Source organism: Carassius auratus, chromosome 5 (genome assembly GCF_003368295.1).
Source record: "Carassius auratus strain Wakin chromosome 5, ASM336829v1, whole genome shotgun sequence".
Taxonomy (NCBI): Eukaryota; Metazoa; Chordata; class Actinopteri; order Cypriniformes; family Cyprinidae; genus Carassius; species Carassius auratus.
In genome coordinates, this window is record NC_039247.1 from 25,151,093 (window position 1) to 25,167,724 (window position 16,632).

General features: G+C 37.7%; 2 protein-coding genes across 2 annotated transcripts in view; one reads left to right on the forward strand and one right to left on the reverse strand.

Moving 5' to 3' along the window:
* The first annotated feature begins 706 nt into the window (after positions 1-706).
* Positions 707-3,007, forward strand: naa38 (N-alpha-acetyltransferase 38, NatC auxiliary subunit). The gene is made up of 3 exons (XM_026254480.1): positions 707-868; positions 1,119-1,287; positions 2,574-3,007. Exons 1-3 carry the CDS (start codon positions 824-826, stop codon positions 2,687-2,689), a joined length of 330 nt encoding a protein of 109 aa, XP_026110265.1. The 5' UTR covers positions 707-823; the 3' UTR covers positions 2,690-3,007.
* A 4,468-nt stretch (positions 3,008-7,475) lies between these two features.
* Positions 7,476-16,632, reverse strand: part of cldn15b (claudin 15b) — a 28,678-nt gene continuing 19,521 nt past the window's right edge. Inside the window, exons 3-5 of the mRNA XM_026254488.1 lie at positions 8,779-8,860; positions 8,455-8,568; positions 7,476-8,268 (exon numbers count right to left, since the gene is read on the reverse strand). Coding sequence (XP_026110273.1) covers positions 8,148-8,268; positions 8,455-8,568; positions 8,779-8,860 — 317 coding nt within the window. The 3' untranslated portion in view covers positions 7,476-8,147. The remainder of the gene's footprint in view (positions 8,269-8,454; positions 8,569-8,778; positions 8,861-16,632) is intronic.

Genomic DNA, 16,632 nt, shown 5'->3' on the forward strand with positions numbered 1-16,632 from the left:
GCACGCGTACAGGAGTGATTGACAGTTCGCGGCACTGTGTACAAAAAATACTCCGCTACACAATTATTTCGTTATTTTCGCTAAAGCTTATTAACGTTAGCGTTACAGAAAGGTCTGATTTACGCACTGTTACAGTCATTGTTTTTTTTTTTAAACAATGACATTTGAGTTCATGATTTTAATGTTGCTGTTTCTTGTGGCAGACTAAATGAAGAGTAATGTTTCTTGTGGCAGACTGAAGAGTATTCCGGCAGAGTTTTATACTGAAACTTTCCGTCTAAAAGTCCTTCCTTGGTCTTATCCATATTTCTTTGCACGTTGAACACACATAGGCCACAACTGGAAATAAAAAAAACTGCAACCGCGTTAATTGCGTTATTTTTTTTTAACGCGTTAAATATTTCAAATTAATCGAATGCGTTAACGCGCTAATTTTGACAGCACTACTTATAATATAACTATTAAGTCTGGATGCTCAACAGATTGAAAATAAGATATTTTGATGGAAATATTTCAGATATTACATATAATGTAAATAGGAGTTTATATTGGTTCTTGTGCATATTGGAGTATCAGGAAATGTATTTACATTAAAGAAGCTATTACAGTATTATAAATAGGATGGAACAATCAGCTAGAGTCTTATAGGTCTGGTGGGAGAAGATCCCTAACCCACTGTAGGTGGCAGTAATGTGATTTTTAAGAATGCGAGACACCAATAAAAAAAGAGAAGAAGATCGCTTCTTTGAATAACTCGCTAGTCACCATCTCTTTTCAATTCGATTCGCATTTAAACAAATACTTTAACACCAAGAAGGCTCAAATGGCAACAGAAAGCGAAGAGAACGGCACGGAAATGCAAACTGAGGTCTGAAACTTTGTCACATAAGGGGCCAGTGAAATATTAACGCTGAAGCTAATGCTAATAACGTTTAGTCCTGATTAATTTATGTCTGTGTTTCATGAGTATCATTTTTTTAATCTAATATTACTAATATTTTCCTGTTTGATATACGATTACATTCAAAATAAAACAGTGACATAGTTAAATCTGCTGATCCAATGAATTCAATATGTTTTATCTCTGAGGTCGATGTAAATCATATATTGTGTCTCAGGTTGAGGCGTCAGCTTATTTGCTTGCTCGGTGTAAGCTGGAGAACCTCCTCAATAAGAGCATGAGGATCCGAATGACAGACGGGCGCACGCTGGTGGGTCTCTTCCTGTGCACAGACAGAGACTGCAACGTCATCCTGGGATCTGCACAAGAGTTCCTCAAATCCACAGGTACCCAGTGCACCCTGGACAAACTCCTTATACCTTATCAGCATTTAGTTACTCAATTTTACTCTGTGAGTGGAAAGTGAAGTAAAGCAGGGTTCCTCAAATCTTGTCCTGGAGTTTAGCTCCAACCTTGATCAAACTGATTTTCTAATGATCCTGAAGACATTGATTAGCATGCTCTAGTGTGTTTGATTAGGGTTAGAGCTAAACTCTGCAGTAAAGTGGATCTCTTGGGCCTGATTTGAGGATCCCTGCTCTATAGTGCTGGGGTGTCAAACTCGGTTCCTGGAAGACTGGAGCTCTGCGGAGTTTTGTTCCAACCCTTCTCCAACTTGCATACCATGTAGTTTTCAAATAAGACTGAAGGACTCAAAAAGTTGGATAAGGTGTTTTTAATCTGGCTCTCCAGGAATTGAGTTTGACACCCCTGCTTTAGTGTCAGGTCATCGTACTGTTATTAGCAGTGCTTGTTTATGCAAGTCTACTTTTGCTGATATTGTCAGGAATTCAAACCACAATCTAATAATTATCAAATATTTAACACAAACTATTTCTGCTGTGAATACTTAGAAATTTACTTTCAAAAAGATTCAGTCTTTTGAGAAGAGACAGGGCTCCAGCCTTCTACAGATCATTACTGCTTAATTTGGTAGTGGGGGTGATGCTGTATTTGTGAAGTACTACAGTATTTCACGAAAAATTGCAGTTACTAATGATATTTCATATTTAAAGGAGTAGGTCCCCCACAAATGAAAATGTGCTTAACCTCAGGTCAACCAAGATGTAGGTGACTGAGTTTTCAACTCAAAGTTTTCAAACTTTCTTAAGGTAACGCCTGAAAGTATTTTGACCAATATTGTGCAGGCATTGTACATAATCTCCCAATCATGGTGCGCAAGAAGATGGGTTAAAGCAATGCAGTTACATTTAAAGCAAGGCAGATATGTGTACATTCAATGTTTGAGGACTGTAGAGAGCATATCAACAGGAAAACAAAGCCAAAACCTGGATATTTTAGGAAATTTTGAAATCCTGGCAATAAAATGTTAGAGAAAATTATTGCGCAGTATTATTCAAATACACTATATTAATTTAGTGTTGCCTGTATCTGCTTTTTTGACCCTCAAAGGACCTGTGAGTGAGTTAGTTTACATCAAAGTTACATTTTTATGTGAACCTCTTTAAAGTAATATATAAAGTGTAGCTTTACTTATATAACAACAGTAACATCAAAAAATGGGTTGGGAGTCTACAGCTCTTGATTTGTCTTTTTATCAAAATTTTCACAGATTCTTTCGCACAAGGTGAGCCCAGGGTGTTGGGACTGGCGATGATCCCTGGCCATCATGTGGTTTCTATAGAAGTCGAATCTGAAAGCCTTCAGATGACCACCCATGGACTCTGACAAATTGATATACTTTTGAGGTCACCATATGGACTACACAGGATGTAGTTTCCACACACACACATTTTTTTTCCAAGATCCACTTTAGCTGGAGTTATTCACACCAAATGGATTTTTCTTTATTCTTCAGGGGACTCCAATTCCATTCACAGTGGGTTGGTCCTCTATGTTGAGAAGAATAATAACAGCATAATATGAACTGTACCTTTTTATTTTTGAATCTGCTTGCATGTAAGTGGTGCACATTGTGTGTAATTATTGACACTTTCATTTTTCAATAAGAGATCTAATCTTTCTCATATGTCTTGTCTTTGCAACCCCAAAACTACCCTCGTATATCACCAGCAGAGTTTATTCACAGTGCTCATCACAGACCACAGACTTTATTGCTCATCACAGACCACAGACTTTATAATTAAATGTATTATTAGTAATTATAATAATAAGTACATTATTTAAATGATTCTTATGAATAGAATAAAACAAATTCAAAGAAAATTTTTAGTTTTCTATAGAATTAATCTGAATTATTTATCTCAACATGAAGATATTAACTGATCTAAAGAAGGGCTAATCTATATAACATCCTGGTCCAACATAATGATCAAGTTAATGTCAAATTATATAATACATTTTAGTAGCGGTGGGAATCAAAAGGCTCCTCATGAAAACTATACAGACTTTTTGGGTCACCATATCGATTACAGAGAATGTAGTTTCCACACAATCAAAATTTCAGTCCTAAATTTAGTACTCATAAATTTTTGCTCTAACAGTGTTTCACAAAGTGTGGTCTGTCACAACGTTCTACAGGCAAACAGTTACAGCACTTTCAGAACAGTATTGTTTCACTGTTTGTTTCCTATCAAATAGCTTAAGTACAACATTAAACAGCATTGTTAATAAAAAAGTAAGTAGCTTATATATATATATATATAGTATGATCTCTCTTATTATATATATATATATATATATATATATATATATATATATATAATGTGCGTGAGAGCAAGTGTTCAGTAAAACATGAAAAATTGCACCTGTTATTTCAAAGTGTAGCCTTATAATAAAGCCTAAAGCATTGTTTTTTCTTATTGGACAACCAGCCAACCACAGTCTTCCAAAGACTAGCATCGGGGTCAGCCCCCCTCTACACCAAGATGAAAGTTTTAGAATTTTCCTTGCTCAGAGTTGCTCTCAGATTGGTCCTGAATTGCTCTCAAGCTAAGACTCCTACGTAGATATTTTTAAGATAAATTAGGAGCTGTCTGAGAGGATTCTTTAAGAATGGAATCTTTAAGAGGAAACTTTAAGAATGCAGACCCTGTTCTTGCCCAGCTGGTTAATGAAAACAAGGACATAAACAAAGCAAAATTTGGAGTTGAGATCCCTTTTATAAAAGCACATTTTCGTAAAAAAAAAAAAAAAAAAAAAAAATTCTTTTTTTTTTCAGATTGCCAGCAACAGCCATTTTAGGAATAGTTTGTGGTTTGGTCTCATGACTCCTCTTTACTATTCTTAATGTTTCACAGATTTAGGAGCTAGTTTTACTGCTAAAATGCTTTTTGAAATACTCTTAGAGCAAAAATGTAGGACTCCTAAATGTTTGCTCTAAGAGTATTTCTGACATGCCCATTATTTTTCAGGCTGTGTTTGAAATGGCATTGCTTACTGCCCAGTACACGGTGTATACTGCCTAATATTTTTTAAAGAATAGTGTGTGAAACTGTATACAATAAGCAGCAAATATTTCAGAGTAGTGTGTTAAAATGTTGTCACATGATAAAACACTAATTCAGCACAGCTGCTGAAGTTGTTACCTCTCAAATAAATGCACTAACCATTCTTTTTACAAAGGCTTGTTAATCCACGATCCATACTAGTAAACAATGCTATATTGTCCAGTTGAACCCATTTCATAATTAATGGACTTTACTCACCAGAATTAATAATAATTGTGTACATGTACAGTAAATTAACATACTTTCCAGAAGGCCAACAATTCAGTAAATGTTTTTTTTTTTTTTTTTTTTTTTGGTTTTAAGAATTATTATTTGTTGAGATAGTGAATTGTTAGGTTTTTGTTAAATGTGAGCCAAAATGAACACAATTAAAAGTACCAAAAACTTAAATCACCTAAGTCTGTGTGCATTTAATTTATTTAATACAGAAGTTTCACAATTTGAACTGAAATAGTAAAATTAACTTTTCCTTGACATTAAAATTTATTGAGAAGCACGTATATACTGCTAACCACTTAATAAAACTGTACTAATGCAATCTTTTATTTCCAATTTTCAAATATTTCCTTTATTTTTTACTGAAAATAAATGCCTTTCTGATCTGATATATGGTGGGAAAAAGAGTAGCCTAGAACAAGTTTTGTTCAACACGTGTCTTTTATCCACTGTGCTACTGCTATTAAAGATAAATGGACATCTTTTGCAGTACTGTTTATTGGTGGACAGAGTTATTGTACTTAGTCTCTGCCAACAAATTATTTGTTATATTACTTCAATAATTTTATTATTCAATAAAAATGCTTTAAAATAATCTGTGCTGTATAAAGCACTATAGAGATAAAGGTGACATTATTTGAGAATAGTGTTTTTAGATACACAGCGATAGCTTGTAGTTTACAAAAACATGTATGTATTAAAGTGTTATATAATTATCCTTCCCCATCTCCAGTTCACTCACGCATTTGAAGATGAAACATTACATGGAGCGCATTGCATTTTGGGAAACAGTATCCCATGCATTGTCTTCAGATGCATACAGGTCCTTCTAAAAAAAAATTAGCATATTGTGATAAAAGTTCATTATTTTCCATAATGTAATGATAAAAATTAAACTTTCATATATTTTAGATTCATTGCACAGCAACTGAAATATTTCAGGTCTTTTATTGTTTTAATACTGATGATTTTGGCATACAGTTCATGAAAACTGAAAATGTTAGCATATCATGAAAAGGTTCTCTAAACGAGCTATTAACCTAATCATCTGAATCATTTAATTAACTCTAAACACCTGCAAAAGATTCCTGAGGCTTTTAAAAACTCCTGCTCCTGGTTCATTACTCAATCATGGTCCAGAAGGCCATCAGTGACTACGTTTACAATCTGTTAAAATTCGGGTTATGGTCGGGTTAAGGTCACTATTTGGGTTTCTGAAACATTCGGGATAACCCATTTACATGCGTGAGCAGAGAGAGTTACTCCTGTATACATGGAATGTGTAATCAGTCGGCAATATCCCGATGTGAACGGCGACGCACGGTTAGCGTCTGTACGTAATACGCAATATGCGTCATTTCCGATTCTTCTTCCTGTATCCAAAGACTCAAAAGACCAAGATTCCTTGCGAATAGAACATGCGCAGAACACACATTTTGATGGGGATATGCCGAAATGCGTTTACAAGACCAAATATTCGGGTTAGAAAAGGGGTACCCCAGGTATAATATCCCGGTTTTTAAAAACCGGGATATGAGCATATCCGGGTTTTTGCCGGTGTTTACATGGCCGTGCGCGACCGGGTTATTGCTAATATCCCGGTTTTGAACGGGTTATTGGCTCCATGTAAACGTAGTCAGTGACACCCTCAAGCGAGAGGGTAAGACACAGAAAGAAATTTCTGAACGAATAGGCTGTTCCCAGAGTGCTGTATCAAGGCACCTCAGTGGGAAGTCTGTGGGAAGGAAAAAATGTGGCAAAAAACGCTGCACAACGAGAAAAGGTGACCGGACCCTGAGGAAGATTGTGGAGAAGGACCGATTCCAGACCTTGGTGGACCTGCGGAAGCAGTGGACTGAGTCTGGAGTAGAAACATCCAGAGCCACCATGCACAGGCGTGTGCAGGAAATGGGCTACAGGTGCCGCATTCCCCAGGTCAAGCCACTTTGGGCTACAGAGAAGCAGCACTGGACTGTTGCTCAGTGGTCCAAAGTACTTTTTTCAGATGAAAGCAAATTTTGCATTGGAAATCAAGGTGCCAGAGTCTGGAGGAAGACTGGGGAGAAGGAAATGCCAAAATGCCTGAAGTCCAGTGTCAAGTACCCACAGTCAGTGATGGTCTGGGGTGCCATGTCAGCTGCTGGTGTTGGTCCACTGTGTTTTATCAAGGGCAGGGTCAATGCAGCTAGCTATCAGGAGATTTTGCAGCACTTCATGCTTCCATCTGCTGAAAAGCTTTATGGAGATGAAGATTTCGTTTTTCAGCACGACCTGACACCTGCTCACAGTGCCAAAGCCACTGGTAAATGGTTTACTGACCATGGTATTACTGTGCTCAATTGGCCTGCCAACTCTCCTGACCTGAAGCCCATAGAGAATCTGTGGGATATTGTGAAGAGAAAGTTGAGAGACGCAAGACCCAACACTCTGGATGAGCTTAAGGCCGCTATCGAAGCATCCTGGGCCTCCATAACACCTCAGCAGTGCCACAGGCTGATTGCCTCCATGCCACGCCGCATTGAAGCAGTCATTTCTGCAAAAGGATTCTCGACCAAGTATTGAGTGCATAACTGAACATAATTATTTGAAGGTTGACCTTTTTTTGTATTAAAAACACTTTTCTTTTATTGGTCGGATGAAATATATGCTAATTATTTTGAGAAAGGAATTTTGGGTTTTCATGAGCTGTATGCCAAAATCATCAGTATTAAAACAATAAAAGACCTGAAATATTTTAGTTGGTGTGCAATGAATCTAAAATATATGAAAGTTTAATTTTTATCATTACATTATGGAAAATAATGAATTTTTATCACAATATGCTAATTTTTTGAGAAGGACCTGTACATCAAATTTCAGCAAATATAGCAGGTAATCTGGGCATTCCATGCATAAAGAGAATTCTCTGTACTGATTTCAGTGTACTTTACCAGATTCTGGTAAATCTAGTAGGTCATCCGGGTATTTGTATTTGATGCACAAAGAAAATTTGCACACTAGTCACAGCATGCATACTGGATACTGCAGAAATAGTAAGAGTAGTATGATATAGTAAGGCATTTCAAACACAGCATAGGATTTTCTCATAAATTGGTGAGTTAGGAGCTATTTTTAGACTTAAGATGTTTTAAGAATATGGGCCCAGATGACTCTGTAATTTCACATAACAAACACATTTTGAGGTGCAAGTGCATTTAACCATTCAAAGTTGAGCACAGCATCATACTGCTTCAGAATGAACACACACAAAAGCACACATGATGTGAGCATTTGATAGCAACGATCTTTCATTTACTGTATGCAAATACTTTTTATGACAGAAATAAAATTACAATAACCTATTTACCATGGCTTCATTCTCCAGTAGACCTCAGAGAATATTTACATTAGAAATTTCACATTTCTGCTTTATAGCAGATTCTGACCATAATGCATAAAAAGGGTCTTTCATTATGTGTTCTCTGTTTTGTGATGTTGATCCCAGTTATTCAGTAAGTTTCTTACACATATATTTTGAGCCCATATTGACTGGATGGGACACTGGATGTTGCAGAGACAGTCTGTACCATACGTCTGGATTGAGGCTGGTAGGAGTATGATCTGAAGTTCTGAAGATGTGATCTAAACAAACAAAACGAGAAAAAAAGAAAGAAAAAAAAGATTGTAAATACAGACATTTGTGAAAAACAAACAACTAATGTCACCTGCTGCCGCACTGTACCAACAATGACTTAGTCTAATACAGAGTTTATGAAATGGTTTGTAAATGAAGTGTCATTTTAACAGGGCATGTGTTGCATACTAAACTCATTATTTTCTTGTTTGCTGCGTATTCCACAGGAACACAGCAAGCAGCTGCCACCACATAAAGCCATAGTTGCCGAAGTCCAACCAATGTACAGCCCATCTCCGATTTCATACCTAAAGACATAGGACACATCAAACGTTGTGATCAAACCGCTGATCTTTTATGACTTGCCAATTTTGATGGCGTCCCTAATAATTTGATACTGCTTAATTAGAAAACTCTGACAAATATGATAAACTGAGAAAAAGAAACTGATTCTTTTGGTCTTAAAATTTTCTCTAATGGTTCTACATACTAATATGCAGACTCTATATTCCACTTACTTTATTCCTGGATAAAGTGGGTCAAAGAATTCCTGAGTGATATTGAAAGCATACCAAGATGCTGCAATCATCGTACACAGACCTGAAACATGAAGATTAATTTTGAGACAAACTGCAAAAGGTTTAATCACATATGATTCTCCTTACCAATACAGTCTATTATAGGCTGTTTGGAAGAAATTTATATTATGAAAACATGTCTTTATAGTCTTTGGTAAAACTTTACAAGTTTCAATTCATTAACATTAACAGTATTTAATTGGGTCTCATAACGATACTTATGCAGTATTTACTAATCTTGGTTAAGATTACCCTCTACATATACTATGTTTTTAAAACTGTAGTTTGTATACATTAATGGAATATGAACAAACAATAATTAACAATGAATAGTATATTTATAAATTAACATTTACCTAGATAGTTTGTATATAGACTACCATTTACCTAGTATCAAATGCTATGTCAAATATTTGTGATTTGTGACGTGACATTCAGCCAAGTATGGTGACCCATACTCAGAATTTGTGCTCTGCATTTAACCCATCCGAAGTGCACACACACACTGTGAACACACAACCAGAGCAGTGGGCAGCCATATATGCTGCAGCGCCTGGGGAGCAGTTCGGGGTTCAATGCCTTGCTCAAGGGCACCTAAGTCATGGTATTGAGGGAGAGAGCACTGTACATGCACTCCCCCCACCCACAATTCCTGCTGGCCCGAGACTCGAACTCACAACCCTTCGATTGTGAGTCCGACTCTCTAACCATTAGGCCACGACTTCCCCTTCATGTGGATTGTTGAAGACTTTGTATAATCATCTTTCTCGTTACATGCTTCTCTCCTGTATCACACCATGACCGAAGACTGGACCTTGAAAAAGTAAAGCAGCGTGTTTCCCCACGTTATTTTTCTCCCTTTTTGACAGTGACCAATGAGCCATCACTACATGTAGTGACAGAGCTGAGGATCGCCGTAGAGCAAGAGGCCATGACGTCAGTCCAGGTGTGTGAGCTGGCAACACCACTTGCCACGAGGGAGAAGCCATGGATAATTTGAGCACGGAGCTCAGATCACCATCTGTGCACTGGATTCTGCCACTCTCCATCGGCGTCATGGCTAGAGCATCCCTTGTCTCTGCCTCCAGCCTCTGAGTCCCGGACTCCACCTCGGCCCTTCCACCCAGCGGCTCCACCATGGCTCTGTCTCTGCCGTCAGTCGGCCCCCTGGAGTCGTAGGTCCTTCCTCCACCCCTTCCAGGAGGGGGGCAAATTGTCACACTTTATGGACTTCTGTTTGTTTTCATTTCCATCCTCCGTACACTCTAGCCTAGTTTCTGTCTCCCCTTGATTGTCATCCTCTTCAAGTGTTTCATGTCAATTTCCCTCATTAATGATAATTTCCTTTTTATCTTTTCAGTGTTTGGTTGTCTGGTCTTGTCTATGTGTGTTTCTGCCTCCTCTCTATTGTTTACTCCTGTGTGTGTCTTATTAAAGAATTTGTATCATCTTGCTCGTTACATGCTTCTCTCCCCCATCACACCATGATGGCACCACACAGACTTTATTAAAGAATGAGCTGATTTTATCCTGGCTGCAGATAAAGTTTTAATAGTTGGTGTTTGTTGCTGGCTTCTGTACTGCATTTGAGCTCCGTCACTATATTCTTTTTATCGACTATTTTTTAACTTAAAAATAAATTTTATACACCATCGTTTCCGTTTATATAACGAGTGAATATATCCTCTATTGTATTCTACAACAAAAACAATCAGAACGCCTCGCTATCACTAGTTTTATTTTGATCTCCCGGGTCCGCTATTAGCTTATAGCCCATTAGCATCAGCGGTGTGGTTTCAGCTAACTGCGCTTACATTGCTAATACTCTATTCACACACATTACCACTGCTGTACTCACTGTCACTTACTTTAATGGCGGATGAATGTCTACCTTTGATTGCAGGTGGGGACACGCAGCTCGAGCTCGAGACCATGGGGAAACATATGGTGTAAAGAACAGAAACTGCTATTTGTTAATAACTGGAATCTTTTCTGGGAGCGTCCTAGGCTGTTTCGCGCTGATGGATTACACCCCAGCAGAATCGGAGCGGAGCTGCTTTCTGACAACATCTCCAGGACACTTTGCTCCATGTGACTATTAAGACAATTCTCAAATAACCATTATGATGGGAGTTCCGGTTCCGCTAGCGAGAGAATGAGAGCCTGAGGTGCGAGCTCTCGACGGTTTTTCTTGTATTTTTTCTAAAATAACCCCCAACGGTAATCTTTTTGCCAATATTGAAGTTTGTTTATGGAGATGGAGAAGGGGGTCGTCACAAGAAGTATGAAATCGACAATTTTGACAGAAGAAGACTTGGAGGACAGCCAGAAGGACCGAGGCCAAGCATCTGTGCTAAATTTAGCAGCGAAGGGCGTGGAAACACCTGAACCCACGCTGCTAAATATTTTAAAAGAGCTCCGAGATTTCAGAGCTGAAAGAGGAGGTTCTTCGAAGAGCGTGGCAAAAGAAAGAGGTTTTTTGTGAAGGTGTGCGCTTCTTCGTGGATCACGACTACCCTATTGAAGTGCTCAAAAAACATAATGAATATAGAGAGGCCAAGAAGATACTTCGAGAGAAACGCATCAAGTTTCAGACCCCGTATCCGTATAAAATGCGGGTCTTTTACGATAATGGCACTCGTCTATACAAGGATGCCGCCGAGGCAACAAGAGATATGGCAGCACGAGGGTTACCCGTCACCGTGGTGAAACCTGCAGCCGACCCGGATCAAGAGGAACTACAGTTGTTGTCTTCTTGGCGCATGGCTCGCAGACATCACTCCGAGAGAGGAGTCCATCACTCCGGTATGACGAATGATTCCATGCAAGATAGCCTCCGCTCTCGTTTCAGGGATAAGCTTCAGGTTTTTAGGAGAGACATTGATGTCTGAGGATCCCTTTTTGCTTCACTTATTGGATACTTGTGTTAAGACTGACTCTAATCTTCTTGGTTATGGAGACACTGTTTTGTAAAATATTTTTTCATTTTCTTTAATAAGTTTTCATTTAAGAAGTCGGGACTGAGTTGTGATCTCATTCAGACTGAATTTTGCTAGTGTGTGGACATTTAATAGGGCCCTCCCTCAACAACGAGGTGAGACGTCTCCCTATTGGGGCCTAACCAACATAAGGCCATGCAGGGCTCCTTGGTTACGAGCCTCTACCTTGGAAGGACCTTTTTTTTGTTTCACTTTTAATTTTTTGTTTTTGTTCACTGTTCGAGTTCTTTATTTGTTCTTCTGGAGAGAATCTAATTGTGCACAGGGCAGAAGTGGGGAAGACGTGTATATTTTTATTTTGGTTTTATTCTTTCGTTACATTGTTTAGGATATTATGATCATGCAGGACATTAAGATAGTTTCATTTAATGTGAAGGGGATTTCAAATCCAGTAAAAAAAAGTAAAATACTTTCAAAAGTAAAACGGGCAGGAGCGCAAATTGTATTATTACAGGAGACACATCTCTCAGTAACAGAACATGAAAAGCTAAGAAGAATGGGTTATACAAGGGCATATTTTTCATCTTATAAAAATGGACGAAGGAGGGGAGTTACAACATTAATATCACAAAAAGTACCATTTGAGTTTATATTTCAGAGGAGTCTGATAAAGAAGGGAGGTACAGTATTGTTCAAAATAATAGCAGTACAATGTGACTAACCAGAATAATCAAGGTTTTTCGTATATTTTTTTATTGCTACGTGGCAAACAAGTTACCAGTAGGTTCAGTAGATTCTCAGAAAACAAATGAGACCCAGCATTCATGATATGCACGCTCTTAAGGCTGTGCAATTGGGCAATTAGTTGAATTAGTTGAAAGGGGTGTGTTCAAAAAAATAGCAGTGTGGCATTCAATCACTGAGGTCATCAATTTTGTGAAGAAACAGGTGTGAATCAGGTGGCCCCTATTTAAGGATGAAGCCAACACTTGTTGAACATGCATTTGAAAGCTGAGGAAAATGGGTCGTTCAAGACATTGTTCAGAAGAACAGCGTACTTTGATTAAAAAGTTGATTAGAGAGGGGAAAACCTATAAAGAGGTGCAAAAAATGATAGGCTGTTCAGCTAAAATGATCTCCAATGCCTTAAAATGGAGAGCAAAACCAGAGAGACGTGGAAGAAAACGGAAGACAACCATCAAAATGGATAGAAGAATAACCAGAATGGCAAAGGCTCAGCCAATGATCACCTCCAGGATGATCAAAGACAGTCTGGAGTTACCTGTAAGTACTGTGACAGTTAGAAGACGTCTGTGTGAAGCTAATCTATTTTCAAGAATCCCCCGCAAAGTCCCTCTGTTAAAAAAAAGGCATGTGCAGAAGAGGTTACAATTTGCCAAAGAACACATCAACTGGCCTAAAGAGAACTGTGGACTGATGAGAGTAAAATTGTTGTTTTTGGGTCCAAGGGCCACAGACAGTTTGTGAGATGACCCCCAAACTCTGATTTCAAGCCCCAGTACACAGTGAAGACAGTGAAGCATGGAGGTGCAAGCATCATGATATGGGCATGTTTCTCCTACTATGGTGTTGGGCCTATTTATCGCATACCAGGGATCATGGATCAGTTTGCATATGTTAAAATACTTGAAGAGGTCATGTTGCCCTATGCTGAAGAGGACATGCCCTTGAAATGGTTGTTTCAACAAGACAATGACCCAAAACACACTTGTAAACGGGCAAAGTCTTGGTTCCAAACCAACAAAATTAATGTTATGGAGTGGCCAGCCCAATCTCCAGACCTTAATCCAATTGAGAACTTGTGGGGTGATATCAAAAATGCTGTTTCTGAAGCAAAACCAAGAAATGTGAATGAATTGTGGAATGTTGTTAAAGAATCATGGAGTGGAATAACAGCTGAGAGGTGCCACAAGTTGGTTGACTCCATGCCACACAGATGTCAAGCAGTTTTAAAAAACTGTGGTCATACAACTAAATATTAGTTTAGTGATTCACAGGATTGCTAAATCCCAGAAAAAAAAAAAAGTTTGTACAAAATAGTTTTGAGTTTGTACAGTCAAAGGTAGACACTGCTATTTTTTTGAACACACCCCTTTCAACTAATTGCCCAATTGCACAGCCTTAAGAGCGTGCATATCATGAATGCTGGGTCTTGTTTGTTTTCTGACAATCTACTGAACCTACTGGTAACTTGTTTGCCACGTAGCAATAAAAAATATACTAAAAACCTTGATTATTCTGGTTAGTCACATTGTACTGCTATTATTTTGAACAATACTGTATATTAGTAGTTTCAGGGAAGATCAACAATGAAATAATAACCATTTTTAATGTGTACGTTCCACCTGGAAGTAATTTTGTCTTTTATAGAAAGGTCTTTGACTTGATGATTGGCGCAACAGGAATTGTAATTTAGGGAGGTGATTTTATTCTCACTCACATAATTCATACTCTCGAATAGAATATTTTGTTGTGTTCTCAAGAGACCGCTACAGATTTACCAGTTGTGATACTGGTTCTATTGATTTATCTGACCATGTCCCTATCTATTGTACAATACAAATAGAGGGTTCTCCACGAAACACACTTTGGAGACTCAACACAAGTGCTCTAAACAACCCCCAGTTTGTGGCTTTGATGAGAAAGGAGATTAAACAATTTCTAGATATTAATGATACTGGTGAGGTTGATTCATCAATTATATGGGACACTTTAAAAGCTGTAATTCGGGGAAAAATTATATCATGGTGTGCATATAATAAGAAAGAAAAACAATTAAGATGGTTAGACCTTAATAAAAAATTGCAGAATTTAGAAATGAAACATAAGAAGAAGCAATGCCCTAATTTACTCTGAGATTAAGAAAACACAAAATGAAATAAATCTGATGAGTACACAGGAAATTGAGAAGAAATTTGTCTTTGTAAAACAAAAATATTATGAAGCCGGCCCTAAAGCTTCAAAAATTCTCGCTAGAAGACTTCAAAAAGAAAGAGCAGATTGCACAATTTACAAAATTAAAAATCCTGATTCGGGAATTATACTGTATAAACAAGAAGAATTACAAAAAGCATTTGAGAAGTATTATAAAAGTCTATATACTCAACCATTTTTATAGAGTGAATCCCAAATGGAGGGTTTTCTTAACTCACTTAACTTACCTACTCTATCAGAAGAACACAATAACATATTAACAGCTGAAATATCAGAGAAGGAAATAAATGCAGCCATTTCTAGACTGAAAGCTAATAAGACTCCAGGCCCAGACGGCTTTCCCTCTGTTTGGTACAGAACATTTCGTAATGAGTTATTGCCAAGCCTTCTAAGGGCTTCTAATACAGTTCTAAAAAAATAAAAAATGCCACCTTCATGGAGTGAAGCAGTTATATCAGTTATCCCTAAGGATGGAAAAGATAAAACCGAGTGAGGTTCTTACAGGCCAATTTCAGTGTTGAATGTTGATTATAAACTGTTCACAGCTATCCTTGCTAAAAGATTAGAGAAGTTACTTCCGCATATTGTGTACACAGATCAAACTGGTTTCGTTCTGGAGAGACAAACTCATGATAACATTAGACGCTCTTTACATATCCTACATCATATTCAACAGAACAAATTGGAGGCTCTTTTGGTGAGCCTTGACGCTGAAAAGGCCTTTGACTCAGTCAGCTGGGCTTTTCTTTACAAAGTACTGGGAAGACTAGGGGTACATAACGAATTCGTTCAAGTTATTCGTACACTATATAGTAAACCATCTGCAAGAATAAAAATTAATGGACACCTGTCAGAATCTATTGTACTACAGCTGGGTTCTAGGCAGGGCTGTCCTATTTCACCACTCCTTTTCGCTTTATATATTGAACCACTTGCGCAATGGTTGAGACAAACTTCAAGTATTAAAGGCATTTCTATAAATGGGGAAGTCCATAAAGTTGCTTCGTACGCAGATGATGTCTTGGTATATATTTCGGAGCCTACTGTCATGTTTCCTGAGTTGATGAACATTTTGAGGAAATTTGGTCGTTACTCGGGCTATAAATTAAACATACAAAAGACCCAACTCTTAACATTTAATTACTCCCCTCATAAACAGCTTTGTGAAATTTTTCCTCTTAAATGGGACCAACAATCTCTGATGTACTTGGGTATTTCTCTACCAAAGGACATTTCTTTATTGGGTGAAATTAATTATGGCCCCTTATTAATTAAAATTAAGGTATTACAAGATGGAATACAATCTCATTTCTTACTGTGTGTCAAAGAATCGATAGTATCAAAATGAATGTGCTTCCACGGTATCTGTTTTTGTTTCAGGCTCTTCCAGTGGAAATTTCCCAGAAAGAATTCTCAGAAATTGATAAAATTATTTCTAGATTTATTTGGCAGGGTAAAAGACCCAGGGTCAAATATAAAACATTACAGCTTCCAAAAGAAATGGGAAGCATTGCATTACCGTATTTCAAAGGATATTTTTATGCAGCTCAGATCAAGCCACTCATTTATATGTGCTCATCAAAATTTCATGCTAGATGGAAAGACATTGAGCTCTCAATAATGAAGGATCCACCAATATATGCTGTTCTTGCTTATACAAATTTGGATAAACATATCAAAATGATTCAAAACCCTTGGATTAATACACAATTGAAAATATGGCGTAAAGTCAAGAGAGAATATAATTTGGATGACAAAATACAGATATTGCAGTGGTGTGCATTTGACCCTGGGTTCAGCCCCAACCAGATAGACAGCACATTCAAATACTGGATTTCAAAGGGTGTGACGACCTTTTACTCACTCACTCATAATGGGAATATGAAAGATTTTGACAGTC

Bases quoted from the DNA above. Each gene is read 5' to 3' on its own strand.
- naa38 (XM_026254480.1), top strand. From the start codon at position 824: ATGGCAACAGAAAGCGAAGAGAACGGCACGGAAATGCAAACTGAG. The intron at 869-1,118 runs GTCTGAAACTTT...ATTGTGTCTCAG, and splicing joins GCACGGAAATGCAAACTGAG to GTTGAGGCGTCAGCTTATTT. The intron at 1,288-2,573 runs GTACCCAGTGCA...AAATTTTCACAG, and splicing joins AGAGTTCCTCAAATCCACAG to ATTCTTTCGCACAAGGTGAG.